The sequence below is a fragment of the Schistocerca cancellata genome, chromosome 4 (genome assembly GCF_023864275.1).
Source record: "Schistocerca cancellata isolate TAMUIC-IGC-003103 chromosome 4, iqSchCanc2.1, whole genome shotgun sequence".
In the NCBI taxonomy this organism is placed as follows: domain Eukaryota; kingdom Metazoa; phylum Arthropoda; class Insecta; order Orthoptera; family Acrididae; genus Schistocerca; species Schistocerca cancellata.
Window position 1 is genome coordinate 725,025,632 of NC_064629.1, and position 22,073 is coordinate 725,047,704.

At 37.2% G+C, this 22,073-nt stretch overlaps 1 protein-coding gene across 1 annotated transcript in view; it reads right to left on the minus strand.

The window, feature by feature from the left end:
- Nucleotides 1-1,397: 1,397 nt before the first annotated feature.
- Nucleotides 1,398-22,073, minus strand: part of LOC126184406 (CLIP-associating protein 1-A-like) — a 246,603-nt gene continuing 225,927 nt past the window's right edge. The window contains 3 exon segments of the mRNA XM_049926790.1: nt 1,398-1,621; nt 12,042-12,219; nt 15,307-15,472. Coding sequence (XP_049782747.1) covers nt 1,418-1,621; nt 12,042-12,219; nt 15,307-15,472 — 548 coding nt within the window. The 3' untranslated portion in view covers nt 1,398-1,417.

Sequence of the window (22,073 nt, forward strand, 5' to 3'; positions counted from 1 at the left end):
CATCATTTATCATAGGGCCATATTTTTTTGAAGAGACAGGTGCTTCCGGTCCTGTTACTTGTACACCTGTACCGTCACTGGTATTTTGCACAAATATGTCATTCCAGCTCGGCAACAACTTGGATAGGATTATTTTTATGCAAGATGGCACACCTAAACACATTGAAAATCCAGTTAATCAGCTGCTGAAACACCATTTTGGAAATGCTAGAATTATCAGCCACCATTTCCCTACAGCCTGGCTGTCCTGATCACCTGATTTTAATCAAAGTGACTTTTGGCTGTGTGGCTATGAAAGATGTTACATTCAGTGTGCTGATTGCAAACACGACTGCATTAAAGGCACAACACATTCTGAACATGACCCCAGAAACATTTCGATCAGTTGTGGAACATGCTGTTTCTCAATTTCGACTTGTTGCAGAAAACGGTGGACAGCATATAACATGTTTTGCGCCAGTCAAATGGAAATTAATAATCCGATCTGATTTTGATTGATGATTTTTCATGCGAATTTTAACCTCAGGACAATTAAAAACTGATGTGATTGATGCTTTCTATGTGGTCTTTGGCCTCAGGACAATTAAAAACTGATGTGAGTGATGCTTTTTATGCGGTTTTTGGGCGCAGCACAATTAAAAACCGATTTTTCCCATCTGATGTGATATGACCTTGCCGTGGTGGATGAGCTTACATAATTAACAGTATCACATCTATACATCCATGCACACTGAGTAGTAAAGTTTGTTTAACATCAAATTTACACCTTAGGAATGGTTGTGAGATTCATTTGTCATTTGTAATTGACCACTATTAAATTATAATGCTTACAGCGCCATCTACTGTGACATTTTGTAAGTATTTATTTTTCTTCTGCCATACGTTTTCCCCCTTCTCCGATAATATTCCGTTGCAATTTGACGTCATTATGACCAGTGGTATTATTTCTACAGTGGTTTGAAAGTTTAACTTTAATTATAATTACCCTGTATATTTCGTAGCAATACAGAATATAACAGAATTGGTCCCAATTATTGTGTGTCATTTCACTGACTGTGTTTCATATTGTCACCGGTTGTCGAATTAGTTGAAAAGCCACTAACATAAAACATTCTACTGCTGGTATCTGCACCTGTTACCAGTATTGGCAGTTGGCAGAAAATGTTACTTACTTCCTGTTCACTGTTCATTCACACACATGTATTACACTGAACTAAATATGTGCTACAATAATTTCTGTAGCTATAAAACAACGCAGTGAAATATATATGGGAATTAATGGGTGAAAAATAAATACATGCAATATACTGTTTATTTTTGGGCTTTAATAACTGGAAAACTCTGTTCTGTTAAAAAAATTGACAAGCACTGGAATGATAGAATACATTAAAGCTGAAATTAATGAGTATTAAAAGTTTCACGACGTTGTGGTTTTTGGTGAAGTGATGCCACTTGAACCACCATGCTGCGATCGTTTGATATACAAGTGAAGCAGCTTCAGCTTAGTGTTGTTTAAGGTAGCTAAATGTGGTTGCAAAACTGCCTCTCCAACAATACCATGTAATTCTACCATACAAAATACAGCAGATTTCCTCACAGAACTTTCTTCATTATCATATGCCTGAAAACAAAACAAATTATTTATTGAAATAAAAATGAGATAAAGTAGCTAATTAGTCCTAGAAATGTTAACACTTAAAAATTATCTAAAATAATGTAAACATCTGGAAATGATCAAAAGATTATATGTTTTGTTTTTATGGTATGGGGTGATCTTTTGTTTTTATTTCAGGCTGTACTCTTTCTTTCACACCATAGTAATTTCATTTTCATTTTTAACATAACTCTGAATACACTCTGTTGTAAATGATACTTTGCAAACCCCCATTTCCTGTATTCCTGCTGGTCTGTTAATCCCTTATATGACATTTACTTATGAATGCAAAAAAGATTATGTCCCTGTGATGCAGAGTTATTTACAAATACCAATTTCTCATTAATGATTTTCCTAATACAAGTAGTTGAATGTTTGTGTTACAACCGACATCTATCACATAGCAATTCACATCATATAACAAAAATGTACACAATGTATCACAATATTTCTACTTCACTACTTACATTCACAAAATACTATATATAATATTCATGGCAGCAACAACAAGGATTGCAGATGTTCAAAAGTGATACCACAATTATTACATAGACATCACACAAACTTTGTTTAATTCTGTATTGGGCAACACAGAGCTAAAAAATAATCAGTTCTTCTACTAGAAGCTTATTATAACTTCAGAATAACATTGGAAAAGTTTTACAAGTAGAACAAAGAAATGCCAGGTTTGAAATAATACGAAAACCAGAAAATTCTGTCTTTTGTACAACATAATGTCAAAAACCACGCAAAGGCGATAGGTTTGGACAGTAGTGCAGAACATCAGTTCAAATGTCTTGTAAGGCTTTACACTTTGAAGAACACACAATTTCAGCAGAGACAAGTAGAAGATACTAGAGTGCATCAAGGAGGCCCCATAATGCAATAGATGTCATTAGCAAAATCTTAACAAACTAAGTTTCAAGACTTTTCACCACCATGTTACTGCCAATGATATTCAACAGCTGTCCACACAATCATGTTTCTTATTGTTGTAATATGGAATTACCATATCACAACAACAAAGGTTGATGTTCAACAACTGTCCACACAATCATGCTTCTTATTGTTGTAATGTGGAATTACAATATCACAACAACAAAGGTGCCTATCTATCACCCCAACGGATTAAGTGCTTGAGATAAACAGCATTCGGCCATTTGTGTTTCTGTATACAGGGTGAGACAGGAGAAAGGGTACATACTTTTAGGGGTGATAATAGGTGATTCTGAACAAGAAACTTCATATGGACATACGCCATATTCCGAATGGTTTCCGACATAGATCACATTCAATGTACACTGTTATTTGTTTTTTCGTATTATTCAAACATTGTCATTGCTGACAACATAACACAGCAGTGTACAGGAAGTTGTGACCAGCAACTTGATAGGGACACTTGTGGTCTATTAAGGCAGGAAACTACCCGTTTTTTGTTGTTGTTCACAACCACTAATACCATCACTCCTCAAAGTGTATACCTTTCCTCCTGACTCACCATGTACACAACGAAGGAAAGAGAGAGAGAGAGAGAGAGAGAGAGAGAGAGAGAGAGAGAGAGAGAATGCACCAAATCTGTTTCTGTTTTCATACTGTAGCATTTCAAAGTTTGCCATTTTTTACTATTTTAACACCACAATGGTGCAAAATGATGCTTGCTTAAAATTATGAATCTAAATTATATTTTTCATTTAACATTGTATTTGTATGAAACGTAGTGGTGGTTACTTAATACCTTTTAGCAAATTCACCAAGGCAGCATAAAATCTACATTTACATTTTGGTTTTCAGCATTACATTACATAAAAGAAAGAAATAAAATAAAAATAAATAGGGGTCTCTGTTTCTACATGGTATTTTTTCTGCTATATTGTAACCTTCTAGTCATTTTTCATTTTCTACAAAATTTGTTTCTGCACAAACATTTGTATTTTTTGAAAATCTTTTCAGTGTTATGTTTTTTAATAAATAATACTTCAACACCAAGGAAACAATGGCAACAAGTGTAGTCCATAACTGCGCAAGTGAGAAATCTTAATTAATCAAAGCTATAAAACAAACTGGCTCAACCAGGAGCAGTTTTAAAAAATTAAGTTAAAAATAAAAAATAAAAAAACTTCCTGATTTATTCAGTTTTTAACCACACTGTGTAAAAATAATACAATTTAAAATAGCAACATTTTTACTTGAATAGAGGATGGACTCTGAGCCAATGGAATGTTAGTGATGATTCTGAAAGGTTCGTGAATTGAACAGTAACATCTTTTCTATTTTATTTATTTCAGTGATAATCCCACAAACCACAGATTGTAATATTTGCAAGCTACATTACAAGATAGGATCAAATTTTTCTTCTCACAAAAGGGATTTCAATTTATTCTTTAAATTATATTTCCAGAGGGGTTTCACATCATTACAGATCCTACTTGCTTCCAATTTTCCTAATAAATCCAGTGGCTTAAAGTTGTGGACACTTCTGGTTCCTCAAAGTATTTTAACTTCTGTAAAACATACCACATCATCTGAAGGTGACTAATATACAGACTATTCCATGGTAAAATAGCTTTGGTGATTGTAATATTACAAAACTGAAATTGGCCTGATTCACATAATGCTTGATTTTGTACAGGTCTTTGTATACATTCCTTTTGAGATAACATTTTAATTGTCCTCTCTACACCCTAACAACCACTTTTTTCATGTGTTGCAAAGAATAACTGTTCAGCCATTACTGATCTCAAAACTATTTTGATGGGAGAAATAGGTTGATCAAATTATATTCATTTTTGTATTGTCTTGCACATTATCACTAAAATAATGACAGCTTGTACTTACGAATACATTTCTATGATAAAATCTGGCATAGTTTTTGAATTCTGTAGAACATACAAGTATCATGTTGCGTGTCATCTGGTCTGACATTTAAATGATCTTTCATCCTCAGTATTTCTGAGGTTAACTTCAATAGGTGTATAGTGCAAGAGTCAAATGTCCAACTGTAACCTTGGGTTTCTTCCTGGGTAGTAAAGTAGTAATTTTCACGAAAGTCCACTGATACTGTGGCAATGTGTACATCAGATGACCCTTTAAGGGTTGACTGTATAAAAATCATTGATTGTAGGTCAATTTTGATCTTAATTCAGAAAATGAACCTATTTCACAATTTCACTGTGTCTTATTACACTGAACTTGGATCAACTTAATCAGGTCCTGTGTTGATCTGAATTACCCTGAGACATGCTTGGCAAAACTGCTACATCATCTATTATCATGATTATCATGCTTTGACTGCAGGAATAAATTGTACATCATATACACAAAGTATTTATTGTTGAAAGACTTGTGTTGTAAAGACAGTGGAAAATAAGCATAACAAACTTCCCCATAGCCAGAAAAGATCAAGACATCCCTCAAGTAAAAGAAAAGAAACAACATAATTCTCAGTGCCTAATGTTCTTCTACATAGAACATAGTCCACCACATCTGCCTAGAATTCTAGGTGGTGTGGCCTCAAAGCACAGAGCTGTCATAATTATTTTTTAACCATTATTGCACAAAATACACTACTCGACAGCTGATAATTTAAAGCCACTCAGGTTTGGCTGTTAGAGGGCACAGCTGATTTGACTGCAGAGACAAACTGTAAACAACTGTTGCTTTGCATTAGGTTTTCAGGAGTTTGCTAAACATGATAAAAACATACATAACGCAGACTGTTGGCAATGGATTTAGATGCTTTTCTGTGTGAATGAAAGCTCCAATAGTTCACAAGCTTTAAAGTTATTTTTATTCAATACTAAAGAAACTATTCATGCAGACAGTGGCAGAACTGTACACTTGCACTGTCTGTTTAAGTAGAGCTGTTATCGATATGAATTGACTTACATATGTTTACTTTTTCTGTTCGTCAATGTACATGCAGTTGCCAGCAGTTTAAGCATCTGTTCAGCAGTTAAAATTTAATTTCACTTGTTTAGTTACTGCTATTCATGTCTAGACAGCATTTTTTGTAGTAAATATTCAGTCATTACTGTCTGGTGTCTGCAAATAGTTCTAAATTCCATTTTTAACTCTGCCACTTAAGTTTCTATGAAATGCCTTTAAATTAACACATTAATTATGAGTTATCTCCAAGAGTTATTATGAGATCACTTATTATCTGCATCCATTACATAAATCATTGGTAACTTACTTAACACAGCCTCACAGATTGAAAATATTATTTGAACTTCTGCAGTGAGGGAGTCGTATTCACATATTTACTTGACACATCTTGTGTTAACAACAATTTCTTTATTATTATTATTATTTTCAACTTGTATTAGCACAACAGAACCTGTTGTTGTGTGTACCATCACAAGGGTGTAAACTTACAGCTGTAGTTGAAATTGATTTGATCCACAAAAGTGTGTTAATCATCGATGATATCAGTTCGGGTGATATAATTTGAGATTAACGTTTATAAAAATGCTGATTTCTTACTCCAGCTTGATCTGAGTTCATTTTTTGTGCTAATCTAAGACGAACTGCTTTATGCAATTGACCCTAAGCACGTTGTTATATTTTGACTGAAACTTTGCAAAATAAGAGCGTGGAACAAGTTTTTCCAGTTTACATGAAAGGTTCATTATAAAATCTGTTATGTCTGCAGAATGTGTCATCATGTGTCTTCTTTCTGTTAAAACCCACTGATTAAATTCAATGCATTTTCTAATGAATGGTGCAGAAACATACTGAGTGGTGGTACCTTTAGCACTGGCTGAAATACAAGCTTTGGGGCAGACTGACCAGAATAAAATAAACTGCTCCCCCCCCCTCCTCCTCCTCCTCCAGGATATTCACTTTTAAAATTGGAATGCATTTCACGCAACTTTTATAAAAATCAGCTGTTTCCCTGTTCATAAAAACTATTTACTAAATCAGTTACCTAAGGTTTAAGCTTCATCTATCTTTTCAGGCTAGTTTCTGTTCAGAAACCTTATTCTTTAAAATATTCAGTTTTTGGTACAGCTAATAGTCGGGAGCTGCAAGAGTATTTCAAATGTTTTACCAAGGTAGATGCTGATGTAGCCAGTTATTGCAGTTTTTAACTTGGTGAAAACTGTTCCTTCATATCAAGCAACAAGTCCATGTGAACAGAATTTTCTGGCACTTCAGCATCTAATGCAATTCTTATTTTCTTTCTTACATTTTCCCATAATTTTCAAAGTTTTAACTTCGGTATATCCCTTTTTACTGCCTTCATTAAGTGACGTAATAACAAAAGATAGAACCCTACCACTATATGACTTAAGTTACCACTCCTCCCTTTGTTTTTAAACAAAATATTATTTACTATTAAGAACAGTAACACTGAACACATATATTTCTTAATAATTATTTGTACATATGTTTGAAACAACAGACACTGTAAGACAAACTCATAAAAAGTGACCTAAAATTTTTAACATAGCACACAAGACAAAACACCCCAGTGATTTTCTTCTTCAATTTTTTACTTTGCCACTAAATGTCTATGAAATGACTTTAAATTGATCACATTAATTACGAGTTGCCCCTGATAGTTGTAATGAGGATTATTTTGGGTACCCTTCCATTACCTTTGTGTGTTATACAATGTGTTCTTCAGAGTACTTAATCAGCAAATTTCCCATAAACTGGATGGTAAATGAAAAAAGAAAACTTTAATTTATTTTCAAAATATTATGAAGTATAATTCTGCACTATCGTGATATTAAAAATGTAATAAATTTCAAATAAAATGAAAGAGCTAATATATATTGGGTGGGTAGCGGGAGAAACAGGTGGAAAGTGGGTGGGGTTGGGCATGCGTATAGAGCTGCTTGGAGGAAGGCAGTAGATGTGCTGGATATGAATACAGATGATTGGCAGCTGCATGGGCTAGGCATGTGACACATGGGCACCGGAGCTGGTTGGGCATTTTTTTCTTTTTTTATTTTTCCTCTTTTGTTGAACTCACATGAAAAGACCTCATAAAGCCAAATATCGAAAGACTATTATCTGACAATGAAACCTTTTAGAGGTGACAAAAGTTAAATAGTAATTATAGGTTAAGTTTGTTCTTAATTACTGAAATAATTCACTCACTTTGATGAGACTTTCCATTATTTCCTTCAGATGTGGTTCTAAAATATCTTGCGTAGTGTGTTCAATGACACGAGTTAAAATTTTTATAGCTCCCAAATTCATTGGAAGATCTCCTGTTTTCATCAATGGACAAACTACATTAATGAGTTGTTCAGGAGGCAGTGATTTTCCAATAGCTGAAATGCAGTGCTCAGCTGCTTTCGGTGAAAAATATTCCACATAAATGCCTTTCCTTGTTAAAGAGAACATTTGCTAAATAAAATAGGCTGAAGTTGCCGAGCATGGTATGCAACGTGCAGAATAAATAGTTTTATAATAAAAAAGAAGACACACCCTGTATCTCCAGTCAAAACTGAAAATTATAGCTCCGCAATATACTGCTAATTCCAAAGAAAAACATTGATGCATTACGTTGATTTGATCAAAATCAGTCACACATTTTTGCTCTAGCACACACTCATGCCTATACTTTTAGTAATCAATTAGAACTGTGAAAACTAATGTTTCATGGTGAAATTGCACAGGATAAAATGTGGTGGAACAATATAGAAAGGCCAGACCTACATGGAATGCCAGTGTAAGACTTTTTGGTCCTACAACGGGCCTTGCATGCAGATCTTGGGTATAGTGGACCTGCCACACAGTACTCGAGGTCTAAGGAAGCAGGACAGCATTTTTATCAGACTTCTGACTGGTTTGATGCAGCCCACCATAAATTCCTCTCCTGAACTAACCTCTTCATCTCTGAGTAGCACTTGCAACCTACTTCCTCAATTATCTGCTGGATGTATTCCAATCTCTGTCTTCCTCTGCAGTTTTTGCCCTCTACAGCTCCCTCTAGTACCATGGAAGTGATTCCCTCATGTCTTAACAGATGTCCTATCATCGTGTCCCTTCTCCTGATAAGTGTTTTCCACATATTCCTTTCCTCTCCAATTCTGCGCAAAACCTCCTCATTCCTTAACTTATCAGTCCATCTAATTTTCAACATTTGTCTGTAGCACCACATCTCAAATGCTTTGATTCTCTTCTGTTCCCGTTTTTTCCCACAGTCCATGTTTCACTACCATACAATGTTGTACTCCAGACGTACAGTCTTAGAAATTTCCTCCTCAAATTAAGGCTGATATTTGATATTAGTAGACGTCTCTTGGCCAAGAATGCCTTTTATGCCATAGCTAATATGCTTTTGATGTCCTCCTTGCTCCATCCGTCATTGGTTATTTTACTGCCTAGGTAGTAGAATTCCTTAAAATCATCTACTTCATGATCATTAATCATGATGTTAAGTTTCTCACTGTTCTGATTTCTGCTACTTCTCATTACCTTCGCCTCTCTTTGATTCACTCTCAATCCATACTATGTACTCATTAGACTGTTCATTCCATTCAGCAGATCATGCAATTCTTCTTCACTTTGACTCAGGATAGCAATGTCATCAGTGAACTGCATCACTGATATCCTTTCACATTGGATTTTAATTCCACTCCTGGACCTTTCTTTTATTCCCATCATTGCTTTCTCGATGTACAGATTGAACAGTAGGGGTGAAAAGCTAATCCTTGTCTTACACCCTTTTTAATAAGAGCACTCTGTTCTTGGTCGTAAACTCTTATTATTCCCTCTTGGCTGTTGTACATATTGTATCTGACACGTCTCTCCCTATAGCTTACCCCAACTTTTCCAGAATTTCGAACATCTTGCACCATTTTACATTGTTGAATGCTTCTTCCAGGTCAACAAATCCTATGAATGTGTCTTGATTTTTCTTTAATCTTGCTTCCATTATTAACCGCAAAGTCAGAATTGCCTCTCTTGTGCCTTTACTTTTCCTAAAGCCAAACTGATCATTATCTAGCATATCCTCAATTTTCTTTCCAATTCTTATGTATATTATTCTTGTAAGCAACCTGGATGCATGAGCTGTTAAGCCAATTGTGAGATAATTCTCGCACTTGTCAGCTCTTGCTGTCTTCGGAATTGTGTGAATGACGCTTTTCCAAAAGTCAGATCGTATGTCGCCCGACTCATACATTCTACACACCAACGTGAACAGTTGTTTTGTTGCCACTTCTTCCAATGATTTTAGAAATTCTGACGGAATGTTATCTATCCCTTCTGCCTTATTTGACCTCAAATCCTTGGAAGCTCTTTTAAATTCTGATTCTAATACTGGATCCCCTATCTCTTCTAAATCGACTCCTGTTTCTGCTTCCATCACGTCAGACAAATCTTCCCCCTCGTAGAGGCTTTCAAGTGTATTCTTTCTACCTATCCGCTCTCTCCTCTGCATTTAATAGTGGAAGTCCTGTTGCACTCTTAACGTTACCACCCTTGCTTTTAATGTCACCGAAGGCTGTTTTGACTTTCCTGCATGCTGAGCCTGTCCTTCCGACAATCGTGCCTTTTTCGATGTCTTCACATTTTTCCAGCAGCCATTTCGTCTCAGGTTCCCTGCACTTCCTATTTCTGTATTCCTGAGGTTTCCAGAACATTTTTGTACTTCCTCCTTTCCTCAACCAACTGAAGTATTTCTTCTGTTACCCATGGTTTCTTCACAGTTACCTTCTTTGTACCTATGTTTTCCTCCCCAACTTCTGTGATGGCCCTTTTTAGAGATGTCCATTCCTCTTCAACTGCACTGCTACTGAGCTATTCCTTACTGCTGCATCTATAGCCTTAGAGAACTTCGAAACGTACCTCGTCATTCCTTAATACTTCCGTGTCCCACTTCTTTGTGTATTGATTCTTACTGACTAATGTCTTAAACTTCAGCCTACTCTTCATCACTACTATATTGTGATCTGAGTCTATATCTGCTCCTGGGTACGCCTTACAATCCAATATCTGGTTTCGGAATCTCTGTCTGTCTAAATGAAATCTTCCCGTATCACCTGGCCTTTTCCAAGTAAACCTCCTCCTATTTTGATTCTTGAACAAGGTATTCGCTATTACTAGCTGAAACTTGTTACAGAACTCAATTAGTCTTTCTCCTCTCTTGTTCCTTGCCCAAAGCCCATATTCTCCTGTAACCTTTTCTTCTACTCCTTCCCTTATAACTGCATTCCAGTCCCCCATGAGTATTAGATGGCACGGCAAACAATTTTATGGCAAAGTATTGCAACCACATGGTAGCTTCTACAGCACACATTTCCCATCAGACTGAGCATTGTTGGTTTATAGAGGCTGCAATGTATGCTTTACAGCTCATCAGAGGAATTAGTCTCACAAAAAATGGGTGCTGTTCACAGATGAGTTGAAGTATAGTCTAGAGAAGGATTCTCACCATTTGTTCATCTAGTAAGTCCCGCTGAAATGTTACAATATTGCGAGTAATTAGGAAAATAATTAATACACTGCCAGCTTTGTCAATTGGGTCGATATCAGGTTAAGAGCATGTACACCACCACAATGAGTTTCTAGGGATATTGTGATACCTGCTGTCTATACAAACAACAACATGCAAAATTATGCACGCATTTTTAATTAAGTTTACAAAGCTGGGATACATCAGATCAATGAGTATGCCCCATTACACTGGACTGGCCTGGTGGTCATACGCCATCACCAGGTGAACATCATTCTTTTAGTGTGGCCACTTTGTCCAAGAAATTAAATTTGGTTGTATACACACGGTGTAGTATGCTATAGGCCACTGCTGACTTGTGTAAGGCACCTGTCCAGTAATGAGAGATGTTACCACCAGTCACACTGCATGCCCTGTTCTGCTGTAATGGAGTACTTGTGCATCCTGTGCTGTCACGTGAAGACACCACATGCAATATGGGAATTTAAAGTGATATGCACATCAAATTTGTTAATTTACAAATACCTGAGAAAGTGTGTTATGCATATAACTCTGTGTAAACATATACACTATTTAAAATGAAAACAAATGTGTGTCAAGTGCAGTTGTGAAGCTTCAATGGTATTTTAAAAAGTATGTTTTAATGTTTCCATTATTATGAATTATCTTATAAAGAAAGACTTAGCCACCATTTAAGTGACTGTATTATGGGCAACAACCATTGCAATTGGAGACTTTTTGCAGAGATTCTGATATTCTTTAAAAGAGGAACAATATACTTAATCCCATTATGAAACATCAGAGAACAATGAAAGTAGAAATTGGTTTGAAAGAAATCCTGTTTATCACTACCTTATTTTATACTTGATCTATAGTATTTTATCGCATGCCACAGAGACAGTAGCTACAATATAAATCGTGTACAAAAGAATGCACATATTTCAAATGCCAGTAAATAAATATTACACAAACCTCTTTGCACGGGTCACTGTAAGCTGTTAGCGTTCGCAGCACGATTAACTCTACGTACATATTAAAACAATGTCTCACAGTCGGGTCTTTGATCATATCGTGTAGCACATTTAAAATGTACGTCTTCACTGGAGAGTGAGGTAGTGCCAATTGTGACACCAGAACCCTTAATAGAACCCTATAAAAATAAAGTAATGGCATACATAAGTCAAAATCATACGTGCACTGTATCAGTAATATTAGGAATTTAGCTTTTGCCCTAGATGAGTACAATGTTCAGTGTCAATATTTAAAATGCCACCCACAGTCAAAGCATGTTTTTACATTATGTGAATCTGAATTAAATGCATGGAAGATTATTAATAACAAAAATAATTATGATGATAACAACAATGCCACTGCATAAGATGTTAATTACAATTTATTAGCAACAAGTATGGAATTAGAAAGGTGATGGCTATAGTCTATCATGACATGTGCACTGACATGGCAATCACTCTATGTGCATGTGCTAAAGGGAAAAATGAACTTCTATCTGATAGTTTCCAAACAATTAAAACTGTGAAATATTCATGCCACGAATATGGCCGATACATACGATAAGCACATGAAAACTATCTGTTCATGTTGATATCTCCCCCCCTCCCTCCCCCAACCCTCTTCTCTCACACACACACACACACACACACACACACACACACACACACACACAAACGGTATGATAATCATCAAAACATGTTTAATTAAGAGATGTTATGTTACTCTGATACTGTGAATGACTAAAGGTTTTTGTCAAATAATTCGATTAACTCTGATCACTTAAGGGTTACTTTCAGTCACTATGCCAACAATAAAATTTGCAACTCACATGGGCAATCAGTAGAAAATACACACAAAATTTTTGAGTCACTTTCAACATCAACTTTCTGATTATATATGTTCCACATGGCCATCAGTCAGCCAATTTCATTTCCTGGATTAATAAACCATCTTACAGGGGGCACGTCTGTAACCTTTTGGGGATGTGAGCTTTCTCTAGCATTGGCAGAAGTCATTTTTAACAGAAGAAGCTGATCTGCTCTTTTGGCATTATGGTGACCTTGATCATACAGGAAGGATCGAAAGAAGGACAACTGGAGTTGAACACCCCATCAATCAGAAGGTAATTAGAAATGAGCCAAAACTCGAATCAGACAAGGATAACAAAGAAAATGGACCATGTCCATTTCCAAGGAAGCATCCCACCAGTGGCCATAAGTGATTTACATAAACCATGGAAAACATAGAGGCTGGGTAGGGATTTGAGCCCCAATCCTACTGAATTCAAGCCCAGTGCTGTATCTATTGTGCTAATTTGCATGCTCTACCTACTCAGCTAGGCCTGAAGTGACCCCTCTTCTAAATGCAACATTTTTCAAATGATTTCAACTGACATCATGATCTACTGATAGCTTTCATTAGAATTTTGTGTGTGCGGTTGGATGAAAAACAAAATCTAAATAATAAATGTAAGAGGCAACACGAATACCTCCATTATGAAGCTCACTATCTCCATGAAAGAACACTAACACTATCTCAACAGCTGCAGGTAATGTTGGAAAGACAGCTGCTTAGTGTCAATAGTATAGTGGTGGAAGTTTAAAATCACTGCCCAAATTGTTGCAGATTGTTTTATATGTAATTAATAATTTACAGAATTCAGACATGACCAACAGAAGAAAAGGTGACAGATATGGACCAAAACTCCTCACAACACAAATAGGATGATGCAAAAGAGTCAAAAAGTTGTACACTGGTGGACTATGCAGGGGAACGGGTTAGAGAAAGCAACATTTGAATATTGCATCTTAAAAACTGACAGTGTGTACGGGTTCGGGGGGGAGACAATACTACAATAAAAAGTCCATCTCTTAAAACACCAAAATAAAGCACTATACAATCATGGTCAACACTGAATGTCTTTTTGCCATCTGAATGACTTTATAGGAGAAGCTAGAGGTTTTGGATAATAGAATATTAAAAAACATTTACAGAGAGAATTTCAGAGGCTGTGAGGAGATGGAAGTCGCTGTTTCTGACAACTGCACAGAATGAATGGTAACAGATTAACCCCAAAAGCAAAGAACTATTAGCACATACTCATAGCACTTGAGCCTCCACACTGTTGGTGATCCAATAATGTATTCGACAGCTGCTATCTCATTGACAAAAGGCAACACTACTTCATCAGCTATGTACACAGATTTTAGTGTTGACACACCTTTATGATCTTTATTGGGAAGTGAGCAAGTTGAAAGAAATGAGGAACTAAAAACTGTACTCACTGAAAGAAAAAAAATGTGTAAAATGGTACCCATATATTAATATATTTAAAAGGTTGCTAATATTTCAGTAGATAACACATTTGTTGTTTATCAAGCTATTGAAAAGATAAAAGAAGCCAGAGACATAAATGTCAGGTTATTTAAGTGATCATATATGTTTCAAAGTAATAAAGGTGTGTTATTAAAATTTTCCAGATCTTTCATTAATTTTCAACAAACAATTTCTGTGCTACGGCCATTTAAATAAAATCCTGCAGTCCTGTAGCAGCCTTCCACACAAGTTTACTAAAGAGCACCAAACACACTAAAAGTCATCTTAATCACTTATTAAAATACTCTCACCCTTTTCTGTGTTTGTTCATATCATTATCAGTTACACTACTTTCTCTTGCTGACTATCTTATGATGCTAAGTGATTTTTTTAAACTGTCTATATGTCTCATTTTATCATTTGGCTTCTTAAAACTGTGTATTTCTTCTGTAGCATTTACCACATTCTCTCATTCCAGTTTTCCCACTTTACGTTACAGACAGACAAATTTGAATGTCTTGAGACCAGGCTCATTTTTACTTTGGCTTTTTCATGACTGTATCACAAGCTGCTTTATAACACATCACTGCCTATGGTTATAGACCTGTGCCTTACAATAAAAAGGCAAGTCAACAAACAATACAGAATAATACAATCTGTGTGTAGTGTGCCACGGTAATCATCTGAACACCTAAGACAGTTTTAGTTAAACAGGAAATGTGGAACCACTACCTATATTACATACAATACTGATCAGTTAAATAAATGAAAAGAAAATCAAGCTACTCAGTTACACATGAATGATGTAGAAATAACAAAATTATATTTGGACAACACAAACAATGATGGTACTATACTGTCTTCTGAAACTATGCAACAGAAATTGCAGAACAAATTTTCTGAAACTTACTTGAAATTATAGACTATGATACCAATGGCTCCAGATTTTATTAGGTGTTTTAACTGAGAAAGTGCTTTCTTACAGTCTTGCTCAGATACTTTTGCATTTCCTTCATCATCAACTTTTAAAGTGTCAATCACATTCTGCACAATTTGACAGTTTTCTTCTACTAGAGCTGCAATTAAAATAAACAAACAAATAAAATAATTAATGCATTTTATAAATACACACTATCTGTAGGAAGATTGTACACTGAATTTGCAAGTTACAGGTTTCAATATGTTATTTACATATATTCATTTATGAGTGGCCAGGTGCTATGGTGGGGTAAACAGGTTGTTAGCTTTAGATGCAATCAAAGAGAAATATTTGTGACTGTAAACTACAATTGGGAACAAACAGACCTTCTGACTATAGGTACCACCAACCTTCCCAGGAAGTGAAGAGACTGGTAGGCAGCTGCTCGAAGCTGAATGATAAACTGTTGGCTGTTTATGATGCCAATGTTCACAACCTAATGTGACGAGTAGATACGTGAACACCTACTGCACAGCAATTCAGAGATCTTGAATAGGGATAAGGAATCTAGTCTCAGGAGTAGAAAAAGGGAAAAAGTAACTGACATACTTTTGGGTCCATCTAAAGACAGATGCCATGTGGGCACCATCCTTATCTGATCACATGTATAATAAGTTTGGGGTTCAAATGGGTCTTAAACAGACTATGGCCTATAGGAATCCTAGGAAAACAGACATAGGAGAGACTTAAACTAAAACTTATCTCAAGTCAAAACTTCGATAAGAAATCCAGTAGATCTGAACTCAAAACTTCGATAAGAAATCCGGTAGATCTTGAGGAAATGGCAGATGAAGTGATGTCTGCTATTATGACCTCATACTTAGAAAATTGTCCAGTCACCAAGACATGCACAAACAGGAACGTACCTGGATGGAATGATCATTTGGAACTGCAATGGAAGCAGGTAAGAAGAACGTTCAACTTTGCGAGAAGGAAAATACAACGGGCAAAATATTGGGATGCCCTTGCCAAATACAATCCTGCCATTAAGCAAGTGGAACTATCACCCTGGGAGATATTCTGTGAGGTGAAAGGTACAGCTACTAGAGCCAGACTTCATAAAATACCTACAAGAATACCAACCAACCCAGGAGACACTCTAAGGAAGGAGGATGGCGGGTATACAAGGATAGCACAAAAGATCCTGGATTTGCTCCCAAAACTCATTTCCCTCAATGCACTCTAGCTGGTAACACAGACCAGGTTTCAGTTCCTGGAAGGTAATGATTTGCAAGTAACCAAAAGGAGAACTGAGAATCTGTCAGACAATGTGTTGATTTCAAAAACATCGCATGGGTGGTCCGAATGTTTCAACCATTCAAGTCACCAAGCCGAGACAGAATCTTTCTGGCTCTACTGCAACAAACAACAGAGGGCTTAACCAGACTCGTGTGCAGACTACTAAGAGTCAGCCTGGTAGCAGGAGCCTAATGCTTGGAGGACAGTGAAGGTTGTTTTCATTCCAAACCAGGGAACACTGAACGTTCCAAGGCTGAGGAATTGAGACCAATCAGTCTATCCTCCTTTCTCCTAATGATATTATAAAATATGGTTAATGTGAATGTTGGGGAAAGGAAGTTAACTTAGGTTCCTCTACATGAAAACAAACATGCACATTAACTCAGCAAATCATGCAAAACAGCACATCATGAACTTGTTGGGAAGGTGGAAAAATTCTTTATACGTTCAGGAAACAGCTCCCTGCATCTTCCTAGATATTGAGGGAGCTTTTAGCAATACAATTTATGATTATAGAGTTTCAAGAAGAGCATAGCATTAAGATTACGATATGCCAGGTGGATTGAAGACCATGCTGAGTTGACAATAGGTAGAAGAACCATGAGGAATGAGAAAATGTTGATCCCTTTTGTCCCCACAGCTGTGGAACCTAGATGTGAATGAACTTGTCAAAGAGTTAAATACTGGAGGATACTTTGCCAAGAATACACAGAGGAATTAATCATGTCACATCAATGGCACAATTCACTCTGAACATTGTGCAACAATGCAGCAGGAAATAGAATCTAAGGTTCTGTCCCAGGAAAACATTGTAGGAGGAGGATGACGAGGAAGAGATTAATGTTTAATGTCCTGTCAACATGAAGGTCATTAGAGACAGAGCACAAGCTTGAATAAGGGATTGATGGGGAAGGAAACGGGCCACACCCTTTCAAAGGAAGCACGCCGACATTTGCTTGGACTGATTAAGGGAAATCATGGAAAAATGTGGATGGCCGGATGTGGGTTTGAACTGCTGTCATCCCGAATGCGAATCCAGTGTGCTAAACACAGCGAAAACTGTACTTTTAACGTTCATGAGGAAGCATATACAGCACACGTACCGAAATCATATGCTCTTCAAGGACATTCTACCATCTTAGTTGATAATGAAGTATCTATACATAACCCTTGATGGGAAACTATCTTTGACCTCTCACATTAAGAATATTTGTCCCAAAACAAAAGGTGCTATTATGGGTACTAAAAGGGCCTGTGGTAAAAACTGGTGTGTAAGTCCCAGGAGCATGTACTGAATAGACACTTCTGTAATAAAACCTATGATAATCTATGGGGCTACTGTACAGTAGAATAAAGTAGAACAGAAGGTGCTTGACACGGTGCAGAGACTGGTCTCCTTAGCTATAACAGGCGGAATTAGCAGCACACCAACTGCTGGGATGGAGAGTATACTGGACAATCCCCCATTACATCCCTGGGTTACAACAAAGGCAGCAGAAGGGCATACAGGTTAAAACTTGGAAACCTATAGGATATCCAGAATCCCACACCAATTTAGTAAATGTAGTAAGTATAGGAATGGTCAGGGAAATGCCAGCTAACTAGACAATAGCCTCCAGCTGCTTCAATAAACATTTCAAGACAACAAATGGCAGTCAGGGGCAGTGGAAGAATGAACCACAATACCATTCATGAGAGACAGTCTGGCTTACTGGTGGATTGAAAACAGACAAAAGTGCTGGGGACAGGTTACAGCCTAGACATGAGAAAGCAATCTCTGTAGGGAAGCTGGCAACAATATTACTGAAGGAAGTCTTTGCTATTAGAGAGTGTGTGTGGAGGAGAATCTGCCTAGGTGCTACAAGGATTGTGGTAGTTGCATTCACTCAGACAACCGAGAAGCTCTGAAATCTTTACCAGCCCCTGAAACGAGATAAAAGATCATCACAGAATGCCATAAAGACCTTGTGAGGCTCAGGGATTGTCACAGGGTGAACCTGCTGTGGTCCCTGGCCACCCAGGAATTAACAGCAATGAACAACGCTGAACTGGCCATGACAGGAGTGACTACTTTATTTATTGGTCTGAAAACTGTCATAATCATCACCAAGGTGATGGAAAAATCACAACCACATAGCTGCATTAGTAAGCAGAATGCAGAATATTGGACTAAGATCCAAAAATAAAAAAATTGCAAGCTAATGATGTCAAAGCCATTATTTAACATATGTCCTATAATTTGAATGATAGATGAAACTCATTTTAGGAACAATAAATGGCCATGGGAACTTCAACCAACACTTGCACAGAAAGGATATGGAGGGCAATAAAACTGCACCACATTCAATTTTCCAATGCAAATTGTTTGAGGCCAAAAGACGCAGTTTACTCAGGTCATTAATTCCTAAACAAATTGTGTATCATTGCAATTCACTCACCTCATAGCTTTGTTACCACATGTAAAGTCTTAAAAATTTTGTAGGTGAGCTCTGGCTGAATGTTCAGTGTTTCCATGCGATATTGTGTGTTCACTTGTGGTTTCAGTCTCCCATGGAACAGTGCACTGACCTGTGTTTGGTAGTGAGCAAAATGCAAGAGCAAAGGCCTGCACATAGTGCTACTCAGGTCGATGCGCATAAAGGGTGAAAAGACATTCGAAAACAATCTAAGATCATTATGTCAAATGTACTGAAATTTTTACTGATCAGGTCAACAATGAAAAAGCCATAAATTTTGTGTAACCTCATAAACTGACAGGAAAAGAGTGTGGTATTCCCAAATCTTCTATAGGCCGTCTTAGCTCAGCAGAATCTCTAGATGTGAAAAATTGTATCGATTCTCCTAGAAAGGGATAGCAATGAGAACAGAAATCTACAGAATTTGATGATTTCAACAAGGGGGTTGCATGTGGAACTGTTCTCGGTTATAACAACAGAGGAGGGTATCCAACAGTAAAACAATACAGAGTGATCCCCATGAAAAAATCAATTATTCTGGCTCACAGACCTCCTTCCTTTGTCTTCACTGCTCCCTTGGTTTCTGATTCAGAAAACGAAATGATAGGCAAACATTTTTGATAGGCTGCAAAGAAAATGAAACAGCAAGAGCGAAGTTTTTATGTACAAAGCATTTACTGCATGCTAAGGACAATAGACCTGTAGTGTACTTAGATAAAACTTGCGTTTGATAGAACTACACCAATAAGTGTATATGGCACGACTCCCAAGTTAACGGTGGTTTGAAAGTGCCTACTGGTAGAGGTGTCAGATTAATCATCACACATCGCAGTTCACTGATTGGAGGCTTCATGCCAGAAGCCAAATAATGAGGGAAGTCCCAAAAGTAAGGTCTCCTATTTTTTATAAGTACATAGACTTGTTTATTTCTACAATGGTTTACATCAGTTTACAGGTTGAACATTTAGCTATTTTTCAACATAATCACCATTTCTCTCAATGCATTTTTGTAGACACTGTGGCAGTTTTTGTATGCCCATGTCATACCAGCTTGCCGCCATGCTGTTCAGAAAGTTATGAACCTCTTCTTTCACCTTGTCTTCGGAGCTGAATTGCTTTCTGGCCAAATGTTCTTTTAACTTAGGGAACAGGTGATAGTCACTGTGTGCCAAGTCAGGACTATAGGGTGAGTGGGTGATTATGTTCCACTGAAACTGATGCAGGAGAGCAACGGTTTGCCGAGTGATGTGTGGGTTAGCGTTGTCATGGAGAATGTGTACACCCTTGCTTAACATTCATCTTCTCCGGTTCTCAATTGCCCATTTGAGTTTTTTCAGAGTCTCGCAGTACCTGTCAGCATTAACTGTGGTCCCAGTGGGCATAAAGTTGACAAACAATACCCCTTTCCAATCCCAAAAAAATGTTGTCATGACCAGCACACTGTGTTTGTTTGATTTTCCGCAGCTTTGGCAAAGAAGGATGCCGCCACTGGCACGATTGTTGCTTGGTCTCAGGTGTAAAGTGGTATGCCCAGGTTTCATAACCCGTGACAATTGAGTCCAGAATGTTGTCCTGTTCAGCTGCAAGGTGGTGAAGAAATGCACGAGAAGCTTCAACTCGTTGCCGCATGTGGTGCTCAGTCAGTATGCATGGTACCGTACCCATCTTGCGCACACATTCCGGTGTTCAATGTTTCCATTAAAATTCTGTGAGTGTTGCTTCAAGAAACCTCAGGGACCAACGTGCAGAGATCATCCAGGGTGATCCGCCGATCTTCACGCATGCTTTGCTCAACCTTCAACACTGTCTCCTCAGAAACTGACAGTTTCCCGCTTCTTTGTTCATCGTGAATTTCAGTCTGACCAGTTGCAAACTCTCTACACCACTTACAAACATTTTTTGACATCCATGCACTACTCACCATATACTTCTGTCAATTGGCATAGGATTTCAATCAGCGCAGTGCCCTTTGCGTTCAAAAACCGAATACCTGCGCACAATTCGCACTTGGTGGTAACATCGAACTTCCACTGGAAGAAGACTCAGATACAGTGATGGATAATGCCAGTTATCATTCTATTCAAACAGAAAAGCTGCCACATCCAAATAGGCGCAAGGCAGACATTATGGAGTGGTCGAAGAGAAAGAATGTTTCATTTCAATCAATGAAATGAAGGATGAACTCCTGGCTGTAAAAGAAATCCTAGGTCCAAAAAGACATCTGAATTTGATCAACTGGCAAATGGAATGGGACACCAAATGGTATGCTTGCCACTATCACGGCCAATATAACCCTATTGACCTGATATACTTCCAGGTTAAACAAGAACTGGTTGGACACACACACACACACACACACACACACACACACACACACACACACACACACTACTGTCATACTTGCTGCTGTCAACCATCTAACACATGACGCTCTCTACAAAGTTACTCAGCATGACTGGGTGAGGTACAGAAAACATCCAGAAGCAGTGCAAGAAGCTGATTTTGTGAGCCATGGTTTAACAGTCAGCATAGGGGAACCTATGAAGATAAACACCTGGCAGAAACAAGTGACAGTGAATTTGAAGATACAGAATCAAAAGATGCTCCAATTTAGGTAACTGTAGGCTACATAAAGAGCTTACTTGATTTAAATTTTTTCCCCTATTAATTTTCGTTATAGCAGGTGATTGTGAATGAAATTTTCTCTTAGATATGCGATAAATCTGTAACAAGTGGTCACAATTAGCTTACTCGCCATTAAATGCCATTTAAAATAAGATTCTCAGTATTGCATTCATTAACAATGACAGTTTTTCACAAAACATGAATCGAATTTGTTCACATTGGTATTTCATCTTATTGCATTGTCCTCTCTCTTACACTTCAGAAATTTTCTTCCACTTTTTTGGTGTAGTCACTCATGTTTTATTGCTGAGTGTAATGCAGTAGCAAGGGGCTACACAGGTCAATGTGCGTGAAGGACAAGGTTGTCATATCAAACGT